The sequence below is a fragment of the Elephantulus edwardii genome, unplaced genomic scaffold (genome assembly GCF_000299155.1).
Source record: "Elephantulus edwardii isolate Elephantulus edwardi_28Jun2011 unplaced genomic scaffold, EleEdw1.0 scaffold00015, whole genome shotgun sequence".
Lineage (NCBI taxonomy): Eukaryota > Metazoa > Chordata > Mammalia > Macroscelidea > Macroscelididae > Elephantulus > Elephantulus edwardii.
The window spans coordinates 3,574,937-3,598,491 of NW_006399765.1; the positions used below are offsets into that span (position 1 = coordinate 3,574,937).

Consider the following 23,555-nt stretch of genomic DNA (forward strand, 5'->3'; position numbering starts at 1 on the left):
CAATTCCTTTCTATACAATGACTCAGTATATTCCTTCCATCTTCTTTTGATACCTCCTGGATCCTCGATCATCAACCTAGGAAATATTTTAAAAGATACTCTCAGTCCCGTTTTCAATATTCTGGTCAATCCTAGGCATCTATGTTTAAAATCTTGATTATTGGTCATTCAGTTCTAGTAACTGAACTCTCTAATGAACAAAATGAGATATTTCTAAGAAATGGTAGTACTCAGCCGTATAAGGTGACAAAACCTTTGGGAATTCAAATGAAAACATTAATATAAGTAAGACCTATGGGACCCTTGGTATAGCAGCCCAAAGCCACTTGAAATGTGCCAAATTTCAAATACTTAGTACATAGGAGGCATGGAAAATAGTTGAGTAGTAATTTATGTATTTACTTACATACTGAAATGTTAGAGTTTTAGATGTTTACTATTTACTGTCAAGTCAAAACTGACTAATAGCTGACCCTCCAGCTTGTTTTCAGAAGCTGAACTCACACGGAAGATTTCCCCTCTTTCTCTTGTGGAACACCTGGTGGATTTCAGCTGTGTGCTTGTGGGTTGGCAGCACAGCTCCTTACCACTCGACCACCAGAGCTCGCTAATCGCTAATAAAATATCATACCGAAATTACTTTTTATTTGTTTTTACCTTTTTAACATGCCTACTATAAAATTAAAATTGACCAATTTTATGTCTCTTGACCAGCATTGTTTTAAGCTGTCAGTAGGGAAGGCTTTGTGAAGGAAATACTGTTGGAGCAAAGCCTTCCTCAGAAAAATGAAATGGATTTTTATTTTAGACCAGATGTGGAAATGATGATGAGGAAAAAAAAAAGAAAAAAAGGACATTGCAAGGAACTGTGCAGACTAGTCTCTTTAGAGTGGAAGGATTTGTTCACAGACTTATTGGTGATGGCATGTTGTTGTGTGCTATCGAATCAGGACCCTCTAGAGTGTTTTCCAAGGCACAGAGGAGCTTACCCATCCTTCTCCCTTGAGGTACCTAGTGGATTCGAACCAAGTGCCTTCAGGATTGCAGTGCAACTTCTTACCATTGTGCCAAGGCTAGACAAATAACATTATCTCTTATGTTCCAGCCATATTTTGAGACCTTTTCAGATGCTTCTATTAGTTCTTCCAGCAGTATTGTGAGATAAATTATTTTGTTCTTGATTCTCATATGATGAAAGGCTTGTAAAAATTACATAACTTGCCCCAGGGCACACGGCTAGTTCTCAGGTAATGAAAGTGGTATTTACATTAGGTCTTTTGACTCCATAACCCACACTTTACCCACAAGTTTAAACAAAGGTTGTTCAGCAGCCTTTTTATTTGACGTTGTTTTCCTTTACCTCTTCAAGCTTTTTTTTGGGAAAAGGATTGAAAATGCCCTTGTTCATCCTGAATGATAAGTTTTACAAGATACCTCAGTAATACTAAATTTAGATTATTAATTTGGAAGACTTTTAAAAGTTAATATATGGCAGCTAATCACAGAAATGAAACATGAATTTTACAAAGTTCTGGTTGGGGGAATAGAAATCTTTCTTGCATATCAGAATCTGCTGGGTAGATACTTAGAGAATTCCTGGTATAGGACTAGGAGAAAAAGTATTAGGGATGAGTCCAACATTTTTCCTTTCTCCAAAGAGTTCTCTTAAGTAAGTGATTTATGTATTGCAATATCTGCTGAAATGCTCTGAATGATTGTATTTCACTGATATACTTTTACTCTTGTAGCCAGTAAAGAAGAAGAAAATCAAGCGTGAAATAAAGATTTTGGAGAATTTGCGAGGTGGTCCCAACATCATCACATTAGCAGACATTGTAAAAGATCCTGTGGTGAGTATTGTAGGTGTTAACAAGGCTCACCAGGCCCAAGATAGTGTTGGACCTGAGCACAACTGGCTTCTTTCTTCCCTCCTCTACCACTAAATTCTACTTTTAAAGTGCTTACTCAGACCGCCCTTTAACTAGATTGGGTCAGTCCTCCAAAGAGATTTCTACCCACAGACTATTTCTTATTCTTCTAAGATAAGAGACTGATAGCACTGGAAACTAAAATGGGTTTAATCTGTTTTACAAACTCTGGTCCTAAAGCGATGAGCACATTGTTGGGCTGACTAGAGCCTGGTGAGACTTCTGCTCTTTATCATCTGTTTGAAATCCATGCCCAAAATTACTTAAGTGTAGGGATCAGAGAGGGGAGTGCTTGTTGCAAAAGAGGGTTTGCTGCTACTGAGGCCAGGACGAAGTCACCACATAGAATCTGCAGACATACCCACCAGAGCGCTGCCAGGCTATTGCTGATGTATGTTTTCTTTCTTCTTTTTTTCCTCCTAGTCACGAACCCCCGCCTTGGTTTTTGAACATGTAAACAACACAGACTTCAAGGTATAACATAAAACCTACCATTTTAAGTTAGATTTTAACCCATATAGAAAGCCTTTATGAAAAATAATACTGTTAGAAGAGTGTTTTTCATCCTTACAGTACTAAATTTTTCATGATAGGAGACAAAAGAATTCTGTACATTCAGTGCCCAAACCTTGGTATATTGCCTCTTTGTTTAGTGCTCATTTTAATGGTTGTGTGTTTAGTTTGCTTCTCCACAGTCTTTAACAGTCATCTGACAGTTTCTACTGGTGTCCTTCCTGTTGAAGACAGCAGCACATGTTCTGCCAGAATCTGACCTTATTGCAGTATGCTGTAGAACAGTAGTGTTTAAGAATAAATTCATTGTGTATGTTTGAAGCTGGGACCTAAGAAACTCTAGGCTCTAAATCTTAAAAAGTTGGAGGTGGGAGTAGCGTTACATTCTATAAGGACATAACCGACTAGAACTGTTCGATCTAAATTACAGCCCAACCTTTGGGCTTAGTTATTTCCAAGAGTTTTTAATTCCACTGCAGTAGAGACTGTAATAAGAAAGTTGTAAAGGTATCTGATAGGCCCTCCCACCAGTCTGGAACCACTATATGCCACTAAAATGCCAGCATAACGATGGATTTGAGTGTGGAGAAGAGGAGGATTTATTTTAGCATCTGAAGGATAAATAAAACAATTTTTTTTATTCATTTTAATGCAAGTTTACAGAGACTTAGGGTTTCCAGTCATTCATTGTTGCACTTTTCTCCCTGCCCACCCGCTCCCCCCAGTTTACTCTTCTCCTTGAAAAGAAAAACTATTTCATTGTTATGCATTTCCTCCCCCCAAGTCCACTCCACTGTGTAACCTTCATTCTGGACTCCTGTCATGATAATAATAGCCAATCATATATCCCTTTTAAACAGTTCTCTCCCTCATCATAACAGTGGCTCTATGCGATATTTGTCATTTGGTGACTGAAATATTTCACTCAGCATAATGTCCTCCAGGGTCATCCATTTTGCATAATATTTCATGAGTTCCTTGTTTTTCAGTGCTGCTTAGTATTCCATTGTGTGAATACCAGAGCTTCTCTGTCTATTGGTTTGTTGATGGGCACTTGGATTGTTTCCAGTTCTTTGCTATTGTGAACAAAGCAGCAGCAGTAAACATGAGTGTGCATATATCTGCTTCTGTGGTGGTTATGGTTTCTTTAGGATAAATTCCCAGTAGTGGAATTGCTCTGTCAAATGATATTTCTGTTTTCAACTTTTTGAGAAAGCGCCATACAGCCTTCCTAAAACTGAATTTTTTAAGACACACAGAACAACCCCAAAAAAAATCAGTAACTATTTAAAGATAAAAGATAAAAGGGGTATGTGTTTTGTGGTTGTTTTTTAAGAAAAAAAAATTAACAGATGTTTGGAAACTAGAAAGGATAGCATCATACTTCATCATAGGATTTACTGTCAATTTAGAATGAGAATAGTTCTGTTAAATTGGCTCAAGAAATACGGCATTATGCCCGTCTGCATGACCACTGGTTTTTTTCAGTGCTAACAGTGTAAGCCAAAGACGAATTAGCTCCCTACTGAGGAATCTTTGTATATGTCAACATGGTATTTATGAGAAAAATAAATGAAGAAGAAACTACATCTATGGCTAAATACTATATATGTGAATTGTTACGTTTTTAACTTAGATTATGGGGTCAGCTGTTTGAACTAAACAGTTCTTCACTCATATATGTATTTATATGAAACTCATTTAATGTCTTATTGGATAATTAGAGCCCAGTGAACAAATACTGAAACAAATGCATATTAATGGATCTTGGGTTAAGTTACTGGGAATGATGATGATCCTTCCTGTCAACAGTATTTCATGACTCATATGTGTTTATCTTTAACAGCAATTGTACCAGACATTAACAGACTATGATATACGATTTTATATGTATGAGATTCTAAAGGTAAGGAAACTTACATCTTTAGATTGATCATGCTTTTGTTAAATATTCTCATTAACAATGGAAAGACAAGTTAACTTTTTTTTAAAAAAAAGTTTAAAATATATTGAAAGACGTTTTACAAAAGTTAATAGATAAGCCCTTAATGCTAATAATAAGAGGATTTTGAGATAGAGTCTAGTGGTAGGAGTATACCTTAGAGTGTTTGGAAGAAGAGTATTTGAAAGAGAACTAGAATCCCTTTACAGATTTAACCTTCATCATATTCCCTGAGTAAGTTGCAGTTTGTCAAATCTTGTGGGGGAAAAAAAACCTCTCGATATGTTGGCTTCTGCTGGATTTTATTTCTTTTTGGACCCAGCACATAGAAGAGTAAACTTCAGTTTGGCCCTCAAAGGATCAGTTTGGCCCCTAAGGATTGTGCAAATCTGTTTAGAGATCATGATTAGTCAAAGTAGACTTTGACTTCTAATCTGAAACCACCTTACTCCCAGTAGGCACAAGATCAGCTTTGCAGTTGAGAGAATTGCCAAGAGTTGGCTGATATTTCTTACTAAATGAGGCTTGCCATAAAGCCTGTTTGAGCCTTAGGAGCTACCCTAAAGAGATCATGCCAGTAGATACACTCAATCTTTCCACTGGCTCATGTCTTGTGGCAAGCAGGACTTCAGAAAGTTGTGGATGTGTTTGCCCAGCCCTGGGAGCCAAAGGAAACCAGGTTGCCCTTCAGGAAGGACAAGAACTTGAGTAACTGACATCAGCTGACCAGAAAACCAGAATTAGCAAACCCTAAAGGTTATGCCATTCAGTTCACCTTCATTTGAGTTTGGAAACTATTAATATGAGCCTGGAAAGCTTCCGTTTAAAGGCCAAATAGTAGATCGTTTTAAGTTTATCGAACCTTTAAGGGCTTTGTCACATTACTCAGATTTTGCTTTTTCAGCCCAAGAGCCACAATAGACAGTCGGCAAACAAATAGGCATAGCTGAATCTGGTAGGAAATCATTAGTCACAGAAACAAAAAGCCTATCAGATTTGGCCTATCTGATCAACCTATATTGTAGACTCTTACCTACTAAAGGAGTATTGTTCTTTGAATAAGAAGTCTGTGTGAGAGAGTGTACAGGCAATACAGGCTGGGGGAGGGCAAGTTGGAAAGAATCCAGCTGGTAGTTAGTTTGCTTTGCCTCCCTTTGAAAAGAACAGATATTGAAACAACTGTCAGGAACAGAACATGGAGTGCAAAGACCTGAGTTTGCTTAATTATGGTATATTGGGCAAGTCTTTCAAGAACACTGAGAGAGTGTGTTAACCCTTACTCTTGTTTATATGAAAGAAAAACCTAAAGGATTTACTCTTACACAAGTTTATTCTTATCTTTCTAACTTCTTTTCACAGGCTCTGGATTATTGTCATAGCATGGGAATAATGCACAGAGATGTAAAGCCTCATAATGTTATGATTGACCATGAGCACAGAAAGGTAAAGTGATAAGTCTGTTTGCATGACAGAATATCAGCTCATCTTCATCACTTGTCACCACACCCGTCCCAGTTTTTGTTAGGCTTTTGATAAATACTTGGTGAGTGAATGAACTAATTCTAATTAACAAATCAGTATACTTAAATCATAATCTTATTTATAAGAATATTTTCAATAAGGAAGGTAGATTAGTATAATGGGAAAAGTATTAGTCTTGAGTTTTAGGTATTTAATAGGTAGTTTCCCAGGCATTTACGTCCTTTTTCTTTTTTCTTTTTTTTAGAAGAAACACTTTAATTAAAACTTACACAATAAGAATTGACAATCTGAATTAATCTTTAAATGATAGATCTTAGAAGGCTAGTATAGTAAAAGAATTACAACAATAAAACAGTTTGCAGATAAATAAACAGAATACCAATAGACATCACTTTATTCATATAAGTTTGCAATATTTTTGTTGTAAGATACATCCTTTTTCTTAACTTTGTAATTGGTATATTATTTGCACTGTGTATATCACTAGGTTATCATGAAAATTAAATAGGCACAATTATGAAATGGATTAATTACTCAGAAAATGCTGCTTGTTATTAAGCAAGTGTTGTGAGGTCCTTCACCTTGTGCATTATAGAATTCCATTTTAAGATGACTAAGTAGACATACCTCTTGCAGGCTTTGAGGACTTAGGTGATTCTCTCATTCCACAAGTATTTTCTAAACACAAACTACATAATGGGAACTGTCATAGAGGCTGGAGAAAATATGAGTGACTAAAACAACTGTTTGCAGAGAACTTCTATTTGGAGGCGACTGGGGAGATAAAATGGTCTATGAAAAAAACACAAGTACAGGAAAGTGCTAGCAGTTCTAAATAGGATGTTCAGGACATTTTTCATTTAGAGAACTCGAAGGGAAGCAGTCATGCACTCAAGAAGTATGTCCCTGGCAAGTGCAAAGGCCCTGGTGCAAGAGTGGCAACAGTGTTGGAACAGCAACCAGAATAAAGTGAAGAATATCAAGAAATAGAAGGAAATGAAAGTCAGAGACCCAAGTCATGTATAACCTTTTGTGTCATTCATTCTCAAGCCTTTTTTTAGGAGGTAAAATGCCTTTTCAGAATTTGAAGGAGACACTTGGCACAGACTGTCAAATACCAACAAGAATACAGACAAATGGATCACCCATGCATTGCTAATGAGAACATGAAAAATGGTATAGCCACTCTAGAAAATGGCTTGGTGGTTTCTTTAAACCTAAGCAAATTTTTGTCATTGTTGTTGGGTACAGCTAGAACTTAGTGATCCTTTGTGCAGTAGAAAGGATCCCTGCTCAATCCTGTACCATCCTCACAATCTGTGCTTTTTCTAAGCGTATCTTTGCAGTCACTGTTTCAGTCCATCCTATTAAGAGTTGTGCTCCTTTCTCTGATCCTCTACTTTGCAAGCATGACATTCTTTGAGGATTAGCCCTTGTTGATAGGGCTTTGCCCAAAGTTGGTGAAAAGAACTACCATCTTCACTTGTAAAGAGTGTGGTGGCTGTGCTTCTTCCAAGACAGATTTGTTTATTCTTTTGGCAGTTCATGGTGTAGTGAGTATTCTTCACCAGCACTATAATTTAAACAGCCCAACCCATGAGCAGTTACGCCAGGAAAGTGAGAACAGACACTAACTCAGAAGTTTACTCATAAGTGTTCAATTTGGTTTTTATGGCCCCAAATGGCAGAGAAACCTTAAGGACTTTATAGATGAATAAATAGTTAAACAGGTATATGCACACCTTTTAGTATTATTAGTGAATACTAATAGTCATCAGTAAAAGGAAAGAGCTTTTGATATATGCCATACTTGGGTGAATCTTATTATGCCTAGTAGAAAAAAGTAATCTCAAAAAGTTATAAACTAATGATTCCACTTAAATAACTTTTTTTGTGGTTACGTTGTTAAACGAATAGTAAACAAATGGAGATTGTCAGAGGCTAAAAAATGAGATAAGGGTGTGACAATAAAGAGGTAGTACAAGGTACTCCTGTGTTCTGATGGAACACTTACATGTTTTGGTGGGAATTACATGAATCTATATGTAATAAAATTGAATGGAAACACATAGGTGCATGCAGTAGTAGTAAAATGAAAATAAAATCTCAATTGTGCTAGTGTCTGTTTCCTGGCTTTTATCTCATCCTGTAGTATATTAACAGGACATATGACCCCCTCTGTTATTTCTGCAACTTTCTGTTAAGATCCTCTCTAAAGGGATCATGTTGGTTGTTGGGAGACCTTTAAGGGAAGAGACTTGAAATAAATCAGATAAAAGGTGGTGATGGCAGTGGACCAGGACCCTGATGGTAGGTGATGGTCATGGTCAGGCTGTAGGAGTGCAAACTGAGTTAGTATATTGACGCATTAAATGTGGACTGTGAAGAAAACCCTCCAGGACAAATCTTAAGATTTCAACATAAAAGCTAGTTTGAATGGGATTGTGTTTAGCTGAGGAGGGGGACACTGGAATTGGCCTGAGTTGCCAGCTTTGTTTTGTTATCTTATTTTATTGCATATGTAGTGTAACGTTAAAGTTTTGGACATTTTTAAGTGTGCAATTCAGTGACATTAACTACAGATGCCTTGTTGTACAACCATTACCCCTGTCTAGTCCCAAATTCTTTCTTTACCTTAAATAAAAGTTCAGTCCTCAAGCACTAATCCTCCACTTACCTCTCCTCCCCCCAGCACAGTAGCCACTTGGGAATTTTGTCTCTCTTTATTTGTTTGTTTTAGATATAAGTGGAGCACATAATACTTGTGGTTTTGTACCTGACTTATTTTAACTCAGTTTTCAAAGTTTATACATACTGTAGAGTACCTTTCCTTTCTCTTTGTTTGCTGTGTGATATTCTGGTGTATGGATAAACTACTTTGGAATATCTGTTCATGTGTTGATGAACACTTGGATTGCTTCCTTTTGATAGTTCAGAACACGTGGTATAGTTTTGTTTTGGGGTTGTTTTTTTCCACATAAATAAACGTATTTATTTATAAACATATGGGATAGTCTGCCCAAGGCTTATTGGCCCCAGACCCTCCTAGTGGTATAGTTTGCCATTTCTGTTAGATGATTTTGAAGATTTGGTTGAATACGCATTTGCAGAGATATGGTCGGAGTCCTGGATAAGAGAGAATTGCTAAGATGGTACTGTGCTTAAAGCCCTAAGGCCAAAACTAGACCTCCAAGAGTTCTTACTGATAGATGGTTCAGGGATCAGGGCAATAATGTGAAGTGGTTGAGAGGGAAGAACAGACTATATAAGTTGTATGTATATTCTTTTCTGCTTAAACTAGATTTCCCTTGGTTTTCTGAAAGAAGACTGTGGCTAATAAACATGAAACTTACACCCTCTGTTTTGTAGCAGTCAGACAGTATTCCTGGTTTCTGTCTTCCTTCTGCCCACATTTCTGATCATCAGATGATCATATTTGCACATGATCATAAGGTATGCAGATGCCTCTCATCCCTACTCTTCCCCCACCTTCACGACATATTTTGTTATAAAATTGTATTGTGTAGGTTTTCTGCCACTTCATTCCCTCAGTATTTATTGCTTTTTCTATATACTGGACATTATTTTGAATTCTGAAAATGCACAAAGATCAATCAAATACTACCTCTCGGGGGCAGGAAAAACAGTCATTCTGTGGCATCCTACTCTTTTGAATAAACCATTTATGTGTACTCATGGTAGTCTCTCTTCTTTGACATACAATTCTCCTGTCATAATCTTACGCTTCTTTTATTGTCATGATATCAGTAGAATATGGGTATATTTAGATCTAACTTAAGAGAATACAGGCGTCCCGAGTTGCAAATGCCTAACTCAGATTTAGTAACCATAGTTAAAAGGCAGCCCCCATAAAGCATATTGTATTAAAAATTTGAGATACATACCAATAGTTAATAATAACAAATGGGTCCCACTTTATAACATGTGTGAAGACATTATTATTCTTTTTAATTGTGTTTTAGTGTATCTGGAAATACTTTCTTTGCACAAAAAGAACACTATCCTGAGACAAACACCTGACTAATTGATTTGTTGTTGTTACTGTTATGTGCTGTCAAGTCGCCTGTGACTCATAGTGACCCTATGTACATCAGCCCTAAACCGAGTTCTATCCTGTGCCAACCTCACTGTCTCCAACACACCCACCCCAGTTACCCCAGTCACTGAATCAGTCCACCTCATAAAGGGTCTTCCTCTCCTGCGCTGTCCCACCACCCTCCCAAGCATGATGTCCTTCTCCAAGGATTGGTCCCTCCTTGCAACATGTCCAAAGTATGTCAGACGAAGCTTCAGAATCCTTGCCTCCAAGGCGCAGCCTGGTTTAACCTTCTCTAGGGTGAACCTGTTTGGTTTTTTTTAGCAGTCCGTCAACACCACAGTTCAAGGTATCATTTCTCCTATCCTCTCTGGTCATTGTCCAGCTTCCTGATGCATAGCAAGTGATTGCAAAGACCATGGCCTGTATCAGGTGCACCTTAGTCTCCAGAGTTACACCATTGCTCTTCAGTACTTTGGAGAGGTCCCTATTAGCGGACTTTCCCATTGCAATACATCTTTTCATTTCCTGGCTGCTGGTGCCAAGAGTGTTGACTGTGGAGCCGAGCAAATTAAAGCTGTTAACAATCTCAGTCTCTTCACCATCTATCCTGATGCTGTCAGTTGGTCCAGTGGTGAGAATCTTTGTCTTCTTGATATTGAGTCTCCATCCATATTGAAGGCTGCAGTCCTTGACCACCTATAGCAAGCGCTTCAGGTCCTCCTCGGTTTCAGCAAGCCAGGTTATGTCTTCTGCATAATGCAGATTGTTGATGAATCTTCCTCCAATCCTGATGTCACACTTCTTATACAGCCCAGCCTCCCGGATGATCTGTTCTGCATATAGGTTGAAAAGGTATGGATATAGGATACATCCCTGTCGTATACCCTTCCCAATTTTGAACCATGCAGTGTTTACTTGCTCTGTTCTGACAACTGACTACTGGTCCAAGTATAAGTTTTGCATTAGTACAGTCAAGTGTTCTGGGATTCCCATTCTTCTCAGAGTCAGCCACAATTTGCCGTGATACACATAGCCAAATGCCTTTGCATAATCAATGAAACACAGACATTCCTCTGGTGCTCGTTGCATTCAGCCAAGATCCTTCTGACGTCAGTTACAGTATCCCTAGTACCACATCCCCTTCTAAACCCAACCTGAACTTTTGGCAGTTCTCTGTTGATGTGCTGTTCCACTTGTTTTTGGATAATCTTCATCAGAAGCTTGCTTGCATGTGATATCAGTGATACTATTTGATAATTTCCACACTCTATTAGAATGGGGACTAATTGATACCAGATACAAACCATACCTAACTGGACTTATATTTAAATTCACTCTGTAGACAGATGCAACAGTAGAATTCCTTTATAATCTGGTAACAGTTTATGTGCACCAGAAGCATAAAATTCTTTTGGGAATACAGGCAGTTCCCAAAAGGAGCACTTCAGGTACACTAAAACATCTTTAACATAATACCATGTTTATTATTATTATTATTATTATTTTATGTATATCTGTTTATTTTTTACAAATATTTTGTATGTACCTCAAATTTTCAATCTGGTAACATTTTGCAGGGATTGGTACAGGTTGTATCTAAGTCAGTTGTTTATAACCTAGCAACTACTTGAATATGATAAAAGAGTTGTAAGTTCTGTTGAAGTAATAAATCCAAAATACAAGAAGCCAGAGGCAATCATCAGTTCTCCTTGAAGGAGTTCTCTTAGAACGGGCTTCATTGCAGTACTAAAGATCTCTGAAGGTGAGATGTTCATCAAAAAGAATACAGATTGAATATTGAGGGCATTCTAGTCATATGAGCATTTTAAGAAATTCTCAGAAGCACAAAATGAGATTGTGTCTTTCAGAAACTCTTAAGTCTCACTGGAGCACAAGAACTAGGTCACAGAGAGTCTGTATGTCAAGCTGAGAAGTTTAATTTTTACCCTGCAGGCAATAGTTGCTACTGAAGGGGTTTCAAAAGGAAATGGCTTGTTGATCTCATTCAGAGAATGTTTTAAAAGCAATATAGTGGGTTGCATAAAAGAAAGTAAAATTGTTTATTGCTTAATTACTTTCTCTCTTTCTACTTTCAGTTACGACTAATAGATTGGGGTTTAGCTGAGTTTTACCATCCTGGCCAAGAATATAATGTCCGAGTTGCTTCCCGATATTTCAAAGGTCCTGAGCTTCTTGTAGACTATCAGGTGAGAAGAGCAGAAACAGGTTCAGTCACTTTAATATTTCACATAAATTGTGAAATAATGGCAATTTTGTGTCATCCTACTAGCTTTTAAGTAGGCCATTTATGTGTATATCCATGCATGGCAGTCTCTTATATGAAATACTATACCTTAAATTGTTCTGACTTTTATAACATTACTCAGATATGAATGGAGTGTGCATTTTGTCCCAACTAAAGGAAATATATAACTAAGATGCCTTTTCTAATAAATTTGAGAACTAGTTTGAGAATTGTAAGCAAAGTTAAATATAAAAATCTTTCCCTACCAAAAAGAAAAAAGAGAAGGCTTTCTCACCAAAGAAAACCACAACAGTACTAATTTCTCTAGCATAAATGATTTGTCAAGTGTGTTAAAAATCCTTGGCAGTACCTTTCATGACCTGGTGATGACAGAAGTACTCCCACTTGGTATATCTAATACTTTAAAAAGTTAGACACTAAACCTCCCTCTTCAGCAATTTAAGGATAGAACTCTGAGTTCAAAAAGCATTTTAGGCACAACAGTATTCTTTACTGTATTAAAGAAAAACAAAAGACTTTTCCCATTATTGGGGAAATGAAAGGTTAAATTCTAGAACACTTATGCAGCAAAATATAAATAGAAAACATTGAAATAATTCTTTAAGCTAACTATTTGGGGACAGTTATGTAAGTGAGAGAAACAGTTTTAAAGTTGTATAGATTATTTTAAAATGACAAGGGGAAAGGCATATAATAAAAGGCTGAAAAATAAATGAAGATGTTACTATTGCTTGACTGCATTTTTTTTGCAATAAAGCATAACTTTTGAAATTCATATATGGAAATTCATATATGGTATCAATTTTTACTTTATGCAGATGTATGATTATAGTTTGGATATGTGGAGTTTGGGTTGTATGCTGGCAAGCATGATCTTCCGGAAGGAGCCATTTTTCCATGGACATGACAATTATGATCAGGTGATGCATGTTGTTTCATTGGGGACTTACTGGTTTAGCCTAATGATAACCAGGCCTATCTCCTCATTAGAAACTCCTAAAGATCTTCCTAAATACCGATGTGCAGGTCCCCTTGAGATAGTATTTCAGAATTTTTGTGAGTGGGACCCTCAAATGATTTTAACTCACCACTTGTTTAACCAATTTGACCTTGGTTCTTGGCTTGGTGTTTCTGTTCTAGTCTTCTGAAATCAGACCTTTTCCCCTAATATTTGTATTTCTTTTGGTGTGGTTATGTGTGTATAGAAAGAATTTCTTGTAAAAATACTTTCTAAAATATGTATCATTTTAATAACAATATTGGACTGAGCAGCCACAGAACCACCATCTCATTTAACAAGTAGAATATTACCTTGGAATCTTCTGGAATCTTTATATCTGGCATTTATTTTTCTTTTTTTTCTCTCTTCTATTTGTGACTTTATAATAAAGTTGCTATCTGTAAATATGTAGATGGGTATTTTTTATATTCATTCTATTTCCCCCTTAAAAAATAAGATTTCATTCAAAAGACGTTGGGTTGATTCTAGAACCTCCAAGAGGCACTATTATTTTTTTCTCTTTGTGTATAATAACCATTTTTAATATGACCTGAAGAATACCAGTTGAAGTCTATTGAAATCATCAAAATCAATTGTTATGGCGGGTTGAATAAAGCATCCAGAAAAAAGTGATACATTTCAGCTGATAATCAAGGAGAGATAAATGAGACTTCACTAGGGAGAAATTTCAAAGAAAAAGGATAAGATTAAAAGCAAAAATATCATTATTTTCATCATTTTCCCACCGAGCTGGTTTAGTTGAATTTTTTCTGGAAGTTCACTCCTACTTTCCACAGAAATTTGGAAGTAAATTGCTAAGAGGTAATATTCGTATTGGTGGCTTTGATTATCTCATTCTGTTAATTCAGCCATAATTAACTGTTCTTTGAACTATAATAGTTTATAATATGGAATTTTGTGTTTTTTCTCCTTTCTAGTTGGTAAGGATAGCTAAGGTTCTAGGGACAGAAGATTTGTATGACTATATTGACAAATACAACATTGAATTAGATCCACGTTTCAATGATATCTTGGGCAGGTAAGTCATAAAACAAAAATTTATACATTTGGGGCTTCTTAGTACTATAACACCATAATAATACTGACCCTTTGGAACTTCAAGAGAATTTTGTTCTCTTTGTTAATTGTTATTGTTTTTAATACTGTTAAGTTGTGTGAGGCATGAATAGGACTGATAAAAGTATTGGGTTGCATGACCATTTTGTTAAACTTACAGGGAAGACTTAAAGATCATTCCTGAATCCTTGGAATTCCTATAAAATGGATTCTAATAGAAACCGTTTCAGCTGAGTCAAAAAGGAAAAGTTCTCTTATTTAGCCTGCTTCTCCAAATGGCAAATCTTTAATCAAAATTGTCAAGACCAATGAGTAGCAACCAACTCTGATTGGTAGCAACTGGATATTGAATTTCTCTACCCACCCATTTATTCTTTTCCTCCTTGGCTTTGCAGACACTCGCGTAAGCGATGGGAACGCTTTGTCCACAGTGAAAACCAGCACCTTGTCAGCCCCGAGGCCTTGGATTTCCTGGATAAGCTGCTTCGATACGACCACCAGTCAAGGCTCACTGCCAGAGAGGCCATGGAACACCCCTATTTCTGTGAGTCTTGATTAGGCCACAACCTTTGTAGACCCTCACAGCAGTCTTCCAGCAAACTACGTAAAGCAGGAGGGGATAGGTGCTGTCAAGAGCTTGAGGCCTAGAGCCACACAGGCTGTGTAGAGTCCAGAGTCAACTCCAGTAGCTTTGTGACCTTGAGTAAAGTTCATTCTCTACCTTAATCCTTATTTCTTTCTTAATTTCTTGCAGATACTAGACACAATAAAACAGACCAATTCAACAATTTACATGAACTATTTGATTACTGTCTTTGAGTTGTGTATTCATTCTTACCCTTCTACCTCAGTTGTTCCTGCCTCATTAACATGCCTCTGAAGTTCCTAGCTAATCTTTCAGGTTATTGTCAATTTGAACCTGTCCAGTACTTCCTTAAAAAGTATACAGTGCTCAAGATGTTTTTACTAGTTAAATGAAACAGATGTACAACTTCAAGAAACTGTAGAATATTTTTTATTTACGGTTTCAAGATTAGCCCAAGGCTGTAGTTTTTAGGATTCACTCACTCTTTGTGGCTCTAGAAGTCTAATTGAGGTAAATAGTGAAGTCTTTTATTATAGGACTAGACTGTATGCACATCAGGCTTGGGCATTTTTGACATTGTGCTCTGGCCAACTGAGCTTTTTGCTGTAGTAAAATCTTGATGTTTCTGTTTTGGTTCTAATTGCCACTTTAAGTGCCTTGGGAATAATAGATAGTATAAATACCAAGATATGGTGAGTTGCTTAAGACCCCAGACCATTAGCTTACTCCTACAAGCAAAACCTAGCCTTCTTTCCCCTCTTCTAGACACAGTTGTGAAGGACCAGGCTCGGATGGGCTCATCTAGCATGGCGGGGGGCAGTACGCCTGTCAGCAGCGCCAGTATGATGTCAGGTCAGTTCACTTTTTAACTTCCTAAAAGTAACTATTTTTGTCTCTGCTCTCTTTTGTGGTCTAAACATTTTCTATTATACCTGTTTCTTGTAATGACGTTGACATGCTGGCTGAGGCCTGTTATAGGACTTTCCTCCCAGATTGATTCTGCTAACTATTACTTTTTTTTTTTTTTATTTGACTGTACCGTCAAATCAGATCTGACTGGTACAGGAGGGGATTGTCCTTCCTTCCCCGGCAGAGCATCTGGTGGATTTGAACTGTGCGCCTCTGGGATTGCAGTGCAGCTTCTTGCCACTAGGCCACCAGAGCTCCCCTAGCTGTTACATTTTAATACTGTCTTGAAATGTGTATTGACAGTCTCTGGGACTGTCAATAGCATCCACAGTGCAAAATTTCTCATGAGATATGCAAAAGGTCTGGCAAGCCGTGAACTCTAAGTACCATTCATCTCCTGTTTTATAATGATTGTAGTTACATGGTCCTCAGAAACAAGATGAAAAAAGTTGAAGTTGGAATTTATGTATGTATGAGAATAACCCAAAACCCCACTGCTGTCAAGTTGATTCCAGCTCATAATTGTTAGTTCCCTGTTAATATTATTAAATAGTTTTGTGATGTAAAACCCACTCCAGTTCTGACTCACTGAGACCGTCTGTTGGATATCTGAGGCTGTAAATCATTATAGGAGGAGATCTTTATCCCACTGAATGGCTTAATGGATTCAAACTGCACTAGCACTGCCTTCTTACAGTTTATCCTCTAGATACTGTGCGTGCGTGTGTGTGTGTGTTTACTAACTTTAGCCTTATTTGTAATAATAAAACATTAGAAAAAGCTATCACCAGTTGTTATGTGTGATGATTTCAACTCATAGCAACCATTTGAATGACAGATCAAAACCTTGCCCTGTTCTGGACCATCCTCGTGAGTTGTGGCATGCTCTGTCAGTCCATCTTGGTGAGGGTCTTCTCTTTCCCTGATCCTCCCTACCTTTCCCAGCATAATATCTCTTCCCAAGTACTGGCTTCTCCTAATAAGATGTCCAAGTACATGAGACAGAGTCTTACCAGCCTTACTTCTAAGCAGCACCCTGGTTGCACTTCCTCTGAAACAGATTTGTTTGTTCTTTTGGCAGTCCAAGGGATATGTATATTCTTCACCAGCACCACAATCCAGAGGCATCAGTTCTTCGGTCATCTTATTCACTGTCCAGCTTTCAAATGCTTAGAAAGTAATTAAAAAATATCGTGACTTGGCTCAGATTCACCTTAGCTTTAAACTGACGTCCTTGCTCTTTAGCACTTGTCCTTGACAGCAACTGTCAATAAAGTAATGGTTAAATTAATTATGGAATACTGTTACAGTTGGGGGAAAGAATGGCAAAGTGCTTCATCATTTATTATACCTCACATTCTGAGATAATGTGAAATACTTTTTAACTTTGGTATAGTCTTTAAAGAGTTGTGCTGCTTTCCCAAAAAGTGGCGCTTCTTTGGCAGTTTGAATCCATCAGCTGCTCCAAGGGAGAAAGATGGATGGGCAGTCTTTTTTCTTAAAATTTGCAGCCCCAGAAACCCACCTGAGGGTCAGCTTTGAGTTGATTCCTGCTCAACAGCAATGAAACCCGGGTGCTCCTTTGAGGCAAAGATGACAACTGTGTCACATACTTTGGGCATGTTGTTGGGAGGGGCTATTCTTTGGAAAGGGTCAGCAAAGACAGAAAGACCCTAAAAAGGATAGATTGACACAGTGACTGAATGGGCTTGAGTAGTTCAGAAGTGGTGAGGATGGTACAGATAGGGCAAGGTTCAGATCTGTTGTTCATTGGATTTCTGAGTTGTAGCTGACTCAGTGGCACATAACAGCAATGGTGGAGATTATGAAAATTTACAGAGCAACTTGATTTTCTACTCAGTAAATTCCTTTTGTTTCATATGTAATCCTCATGATGAATCATATGTTTCTTATATTCATGTACTTTAACATATGCATATGCCTTAAAACTTTTAGAAAAATTGGGCCCTAAGTTGGCTGAGTAATAATCCTAGGGAGATTTTTTTACTCTTATTTTGATTCTTTTGTGTTTTTAACATGCTGCCTATTTGGAAAATAAATAACATTTTGAAAATACACTGATGGAAAATAGTCTAACTGCTTGATTGAGTATAATCCAACTGGTAGTTCTGATAATTAGAAGTGTGGAAGACACCAAATAAACACATTTCAAAACAATAGCTAGAAGTGGGAGCTACTCTCTTTTTCTCCACTCAGGATGCTAGTAGTTCTGAAAGCTGCCACCTCCCAGTTCTAGATGGGAAAACTTTGATTTGATGAACTTCGACTCCAGTCCTTTGGCTATTTATGATCATAGTAACTAGCCATATGCATCTCTTCACATTAACTAAAATTGAGTGTAACTTAAAAGTTTTGTTAAGTTGCACTAGCTACGTTTCATTGTTCTGTAATGGCTTATGGCTGATAGGTCCCCATAGTGTCTCACCAAACTGCCTAAACTTGGGTTTCTTTGCCTATTGGCAAAATTAAGTAGGCTTTGTATTTTCACTTAAGAGTGGGTGAAGATTATGCTTCAGGTGCGCATAGAAGTTTGCCGATGGGCACGCCCTCCGCAGGAAGAGGGTCACTGTCTTTTTGACATTTGTCACTGCCATTTTGAGATGGATGTCACGGCAGCTGTGAACTCGGTGGCTTGTCTGTGACTCACTGTCCACTCGTTTCTTTCAGGGATCTCTTCAGTGCCAACCCCTTCACCCCTTGGACCTCTGGCAGGATCACCAGTGATTGCTACTGCCAACCCCCTTGGGATGCCTGTACCGGCTGCCGCTGGCGCTCAGCAGTAACAACCCGTCTGTGTGTCTGCTGGTACCTGAGCAGAGGTGGGGGAGTCCGCCCCTCCCTTGAAGCAGCTTGCGCCTGGTGGGGAGGGGTAAAATACTTCAGAAGCACCGTGTCTGAACCGTTGCTTGTGGATTTATAGTAGTTCAGTCATAAAAAAAAATTATAATAGGCTGACTTTCTTTTTTTCCCTCCTTTTCTTTCTTTTTTTTAAAACAAAACAAAACAAAACTCGAACTTTCATAACTCAGGGGATTCCCTGAAAAATTACCTGCAGGTGGAATATTTCATGGACTGATTTTTTTTTTTTTTTTTTTTTTTTTTTTTTTTCCTCTCTCCCAAAAATGAGTTCCTCATCATTAGAGAACAAAGACGAACCAGCCTCAATCCTGGCTGCTGCATTGGGTGGAGATTTCTTCCCATTCCCACCAGCCCACACTTTGGGGGTTTTGATCTCGGACTCTTCCCCAGAGATTACCAAAATGTAGCTTCTCAAGGGAGATGGGAAGGAAGGAAAGGAGAAAGAGAGAGGACCCAGTCTGTCTATAACAGCACTATACTGCTCGTCATGGAATACCACTTTCCTCCAGAAGTGCTTTGGGAGAGTGATTCTGGTGAATCTAAAATCTGCCTAAAGTACAGACAGGTCCTAAAAACTTCTTTTCAATATGAATCATGTCTTAATGCCCTAACTCATTCAACCCAATTCATTTGTAAATTTAGTTTGGAAAGTTTAGTATAAAATTTTAATACTTTCCATCCCAGACTCCTCTTACTTTGGCTTTCCTCTCCTTTCATCTCCCACCACACTGTGCTCTGTAGCTGGTAGGAGAAAAGGCAAAAATCCTTTTCTATTTTCTTTGACTTGACCATTTTAAATTTACTTAATTACCAAGCATAACTCCTTTTATAAAAGAAAAAAAGACGCAAACATTACAGGTTTTACGCTAGCAAGTCTTTAAGAGCTCAAGGGAAATGTGGCCACATTGAGTTTCATTTTAAGCTTTTCCTCCTTCCTTCTTTCCTTCCTACCTTTCCCTTCTCTCACATGCCATCCAGTGAGAAGACTCATAAATGTGATCTGAAAGGCAGGAGCAGTGCCACTATCTCCATTGAAGCTGAACTGGTAGAAATGTAATTGTGGGGAAACAACACTCTGTTACAGCCCTGCCACCCCTTACTGTGTGTATATATATAATACTTTGTCCTTCATATGTGAAAGATCCAGTGTTGGAATTCTTTGGTGTAAATAAACGTTTGGTTTTATTTATCGAGGTTAGGTTTAAGTTCCCTGTGTAAAGGTCTCGGTGGGTGGGTGTCTCATGTTCACATCTGAGGGGCCTGCATCCCTGTACCGTGGGGGCTTCCTGAAGCCCCATTTTTATATACTCTTGTTCAATCTACGGTACTGGGTAGGGCAGAGAGGCCTTATAAAAAGCACCACAAGCCAAAGCGTCTCTGGGGTTTAAGGATCCTTTGCCATAAAACTCATTTTGTGTCTCAGCAGTGCAGGAATTGGGATGAAAAAGTCACCAGTTCGTGTGTGTGTGTGTGTGAGAGAGAGAGAGACAGAGAAGTGGACTTTCCACTATACTCCAGCCACCTAAGTTTTATCAGGTGCTTCACTGAGGAAGCCTAGTTTTTTAAGCACAATAGCAGAACCATCAGCTCTTATTTTCTTGTGTATTTATTTCATTACAGTAGCTTGAGGGAACTAGGGAATATCTTTGACCATATCTCAAGGCCTAAAATCTTAGTTCCCCTTCTCCTGCTTTATAGTCACAAACCTTTCTCACCTGGATATCATAAATAATTGTTTGGAGAGGTGAATTTAATGAACTTACCTAACATTATAACCCATCTTGGCTTTAGTAATTTTATTGGAGTGGTGGCTTTAATGAATATAATGGCAAACTACAGAGGAAGCTGAAACCTTTTATAAAGCTTCTCAACCAGAGAGAGCTGAAGGGGAAACATTGTGTGTGGCAGAGTGAGTTTCTTCCTTGTGGCCACTTCAAGATAGCTATTTATTGTACTTGACCCTTTAATGCCCTTGAATGTTGTGAGGGTTACCTTGTTGCATTTGTGCAGAAGCTAAAAGCACCAGATGTGCCAGAGATGCAATTTGTGATTACGTTTGCACTGGATTGTGATTTGAACAGGACACTTACGACTAATGATCTCTTTCTTTTGAGGTAGGGAGGGGTTTGCAAATCAAGTCTTTACACCCTGCCCTTAAAACTAGGTGTAGCTAAGGCTGATGGGAGCTGCAGACAGCTGAACATCCAAGCACTCATCAGACCTTGCACAAAACTGAAGCTGAATGCAGAGGACTCAAATGCTACCCAAGAGCCTTTTAAAATAAATCAAAGTTTAAAAATGCTACTTGAGTCACTGCAGAAGCATGAAAAACAAAAGACAGATTAGGGGGGTGGGGAGGCAAGGGTTTACAGAGTAACAACTTCTGTGTTGTAAATTACCTCATCTGTATACCTTGTATTGGGACACTTTATTTCTCAGCACTACTTTTGTCTGCATAGGTGGCAGGAAATGGATTGCCATTGTAAGACAGTCCTGTTGGCAGTTAATGCTGAATGGGAGTTGGGATATGGGTTGTTTTTGGGTTTTGGGTGTTCTTTATTGGGGTTTGTTTATTTTTTAACTTTGTTTGAAGAGCCCCTCTTTTTTTTTCTTCTTCTTTTTTTTTTTTTTAGTTTGACATCGAAAGGCTTGGGTTTTGGGTTGTTTGGGGAGGTTTCCTCCCCTTTCTTATTGATTTATTGGTTGTAATTGTATTGTAATTGACAAAACTAAAACATAACTGTGCTGGGAAGAAGTTGTGCCATAAAGGTCTAATTTTTTTTTTCTAAATAAAAAAAACATTTAAACAAATGAATGTTCCTGCAGCATGAGCAAAATGCTTCTCTAACCGACACCGGTGTGATTCTGAAGGAGAAAAAAGAAAGCAAAAACAAAATTCAAACTCATTCCATCTAGTGGATTCTGACTCACAGCAGCCCTCCATCAGGTTTCAAAACTAATCCCAGCAGGAGGAAACGGTCTTTCTCCCACAGGGCTGCTGGTGCATTGGACTCACACCGTTGGGTTAGCAGCACCATGGACTACAGAGCTCTGAAATTTGGGGATTTTTTTCACATTGAGGTACAGTAAAGCTAAAGCCATGAGTCATACTCGACTCCATAGCACCTAACAAAAATAGAAAGGGAATCTGATGATATGATTAAATCATACTTACCTTTGTCAAACATACTTGGCTTTGGGCAAGTTGTTTCTCGATCTGTTTCATTACTTTTTTAAGACGGAGTCACTGTTTCCTTGGGGTTAAATGGGCAACTGGGCCTTACCTGTGATGCCCTTGGTAAATTGATCTTCCTTGGTGTGGAGTATTTTCTTGACTCTGGTTTTGCCAGTAACACAGTGTGAGCTTCCTCAGGATCTGTGTGTTCTTGAAGGAGAGGGAGACAGCGCAAGGGATCTTCTGAGGTAGTTTTCAACTCTGACAATGATTTTCAATCATTTAAGTGGGATTTAAACATGGAGACAGCTTATTTTAAGGTGGAAGTGAAGGACCAACCATGGCATGTCATCCCAGGAGACCCCTAGTGCTAGAGGCAGCTTGCTGAACTTTAATGTCTGGAGTGCTGGGTTATGCTGGGGAGCTTGTAGGAGTGTGATTAGCAGCTTAACTAGAAGTCATCGAAAGGATTGGTAAAAGTGAAATCATTTATTTGCTTACCAGTAGCAAATGAGTAAGATCTATATACTTGAATTGTCAATTTTACTCATTTGACTATAGGAAATAAATTGAAATCAAACAATGTGGTCTCCCAGATTTCTTGATTTCCCTTAAATATTCACTGCATTCTAATTTTGTGACATGCACATAATATTGAGGCTGAGAGCCGTGGTTTAGGGAGAAGGAATCTTGTATTTGAAATGCCCTTTTACTTAAACATCTACTTCAAATACAGGTATTTCCATTTTATAGATAAAACCTAGAAAGATTTACTTTTTAAAATAGACCTGTTTAATATGTGAAACAAAATGTATATAAATGAAACACAATCTATATAAATCTTGTATGTAAACCCATATAGAAAAGAATTTTAAAAACACAAAAATAAAGTGGACCTGTTTAAAATAAAAATCAGTATATTTGGTAAACTTAAATTGGGCTGATTATTGTAGCTAAAGGAGAGGAAATTGGTGTTAGGTGATACATTTGAGAATGATAATCTTTTTCTCCACCCAATGTCAAGCTGTTATAATTAGAACTCTCGTCTCTTGAAAAATCTACTTTTATCACCACTGCCTACAGATTCCACCTGAATCTGAATCCTGACATTAGAGTTGGGTTTGAGTTCTTTATTATTCATCAAATCCTTGCTGGTCATTTCCTCCTGTAATGCCTCAACTCTCGGAACAGCTGGCTGGTAAGTGCATTCATGAGTGTCGGTGACCTTGACCAATCTAGTAGGCTTACAGACTGGAAATCTCTCTGTTTCCCACTACTTAACATACAATAATATGAAATTCTCACTAGAACTGTTACCTAAGTTGATTCCTCAGCAGCCCTGTAGGACAGAAGAGAATGGTGCACAGGGTTTCTGAGGCTGCACATTTTTAGACGCAGCCTGCTGCCTCTTTCCCCTGTGGACTTGCCAGCATTTTGGTCAGCAGTTGACTGACTGTCTTAACAACAGCACCACCAGATATCTTTAGATGAAATTCCCACTTAAGTGGAACAGACATTTGGAGGGTGTCATAAGACAAAATGGTTCTGAAGTAAACAAGTACTTTCTAGACTTTATTGTCATACTGTAGTAATGTGCAAAATTTAACCACTTCAGAGAGGCAACCTTGTGGAGATGAAAATACCCTGATTGTAAGTCAAGTTGTGATTGGCTGTGTTGACATCTTGGGGGGAGGGTGTTCATACATAAAATAAAAGCAACTTAGTTTAACAAACAAC

The 23,555-nt window shown here is 38.0% G+C and overlaps 1 protein-coding gene across 2 annotated transcripts in view; it reads left to right on the forward strand.

The window, feature by feature from the left end:
• The window catches only part of CSNK2A1 (casein kinase 2, alpha 1 polypeptide), a 57,424-nt gene extending 38,567 nt beyond the window's left edge, over window positions 1-18,857 (forward strand). The window contains exons 4-13 of one of the 2 annotated variants that reach the window (XM_006881406.1): window positions 1,749-1,850; window positions 2,352-2,402; window positions 4,288-4,347; window positions 5,743-5,826; window positions 12,022-12,132; window positions 13,010-13,111; window positions 14,130-14,230; window positions 14,664-14,812; window positions 15,620-15,706; window positions 18,452-18,725. In XM_006881406.1, the coding sequence (XP_006881468.1) occupies window positions 1,749-1,850; window positions 2,352-2,402; window positions 4,288-4,347; window positions 5,743-5,826; window positions 12,022-12,132; window positions 13,010-13,111; window positions 14,130-14,230; window positions 14,664-14,812; window positions 15,620-15,706; window positions 18,452-18,567 (963 nt within the window). In that variant the 3' untranslated portion in view covers window positions 18,568-18,725. Of the gene's footprint in view, window positions 1-1,748; window positions 1,851-2,351; window positions 2,403-4,287; window positions 4,348-5,742; window positions 5,827-12,021; window positions 12,133-13,009; window positions 13,112-14,129; window positions 14,231-14,663; window positions 14,813-15,619; window positions 15,707-18,451 lie in introns of both variants that reach the window. The other variant, XM_006881407.1, reaches the window with a different exon arrangement.
• Window positions 18,858-23,555: the final 4,698 nt, after the last annotated feature.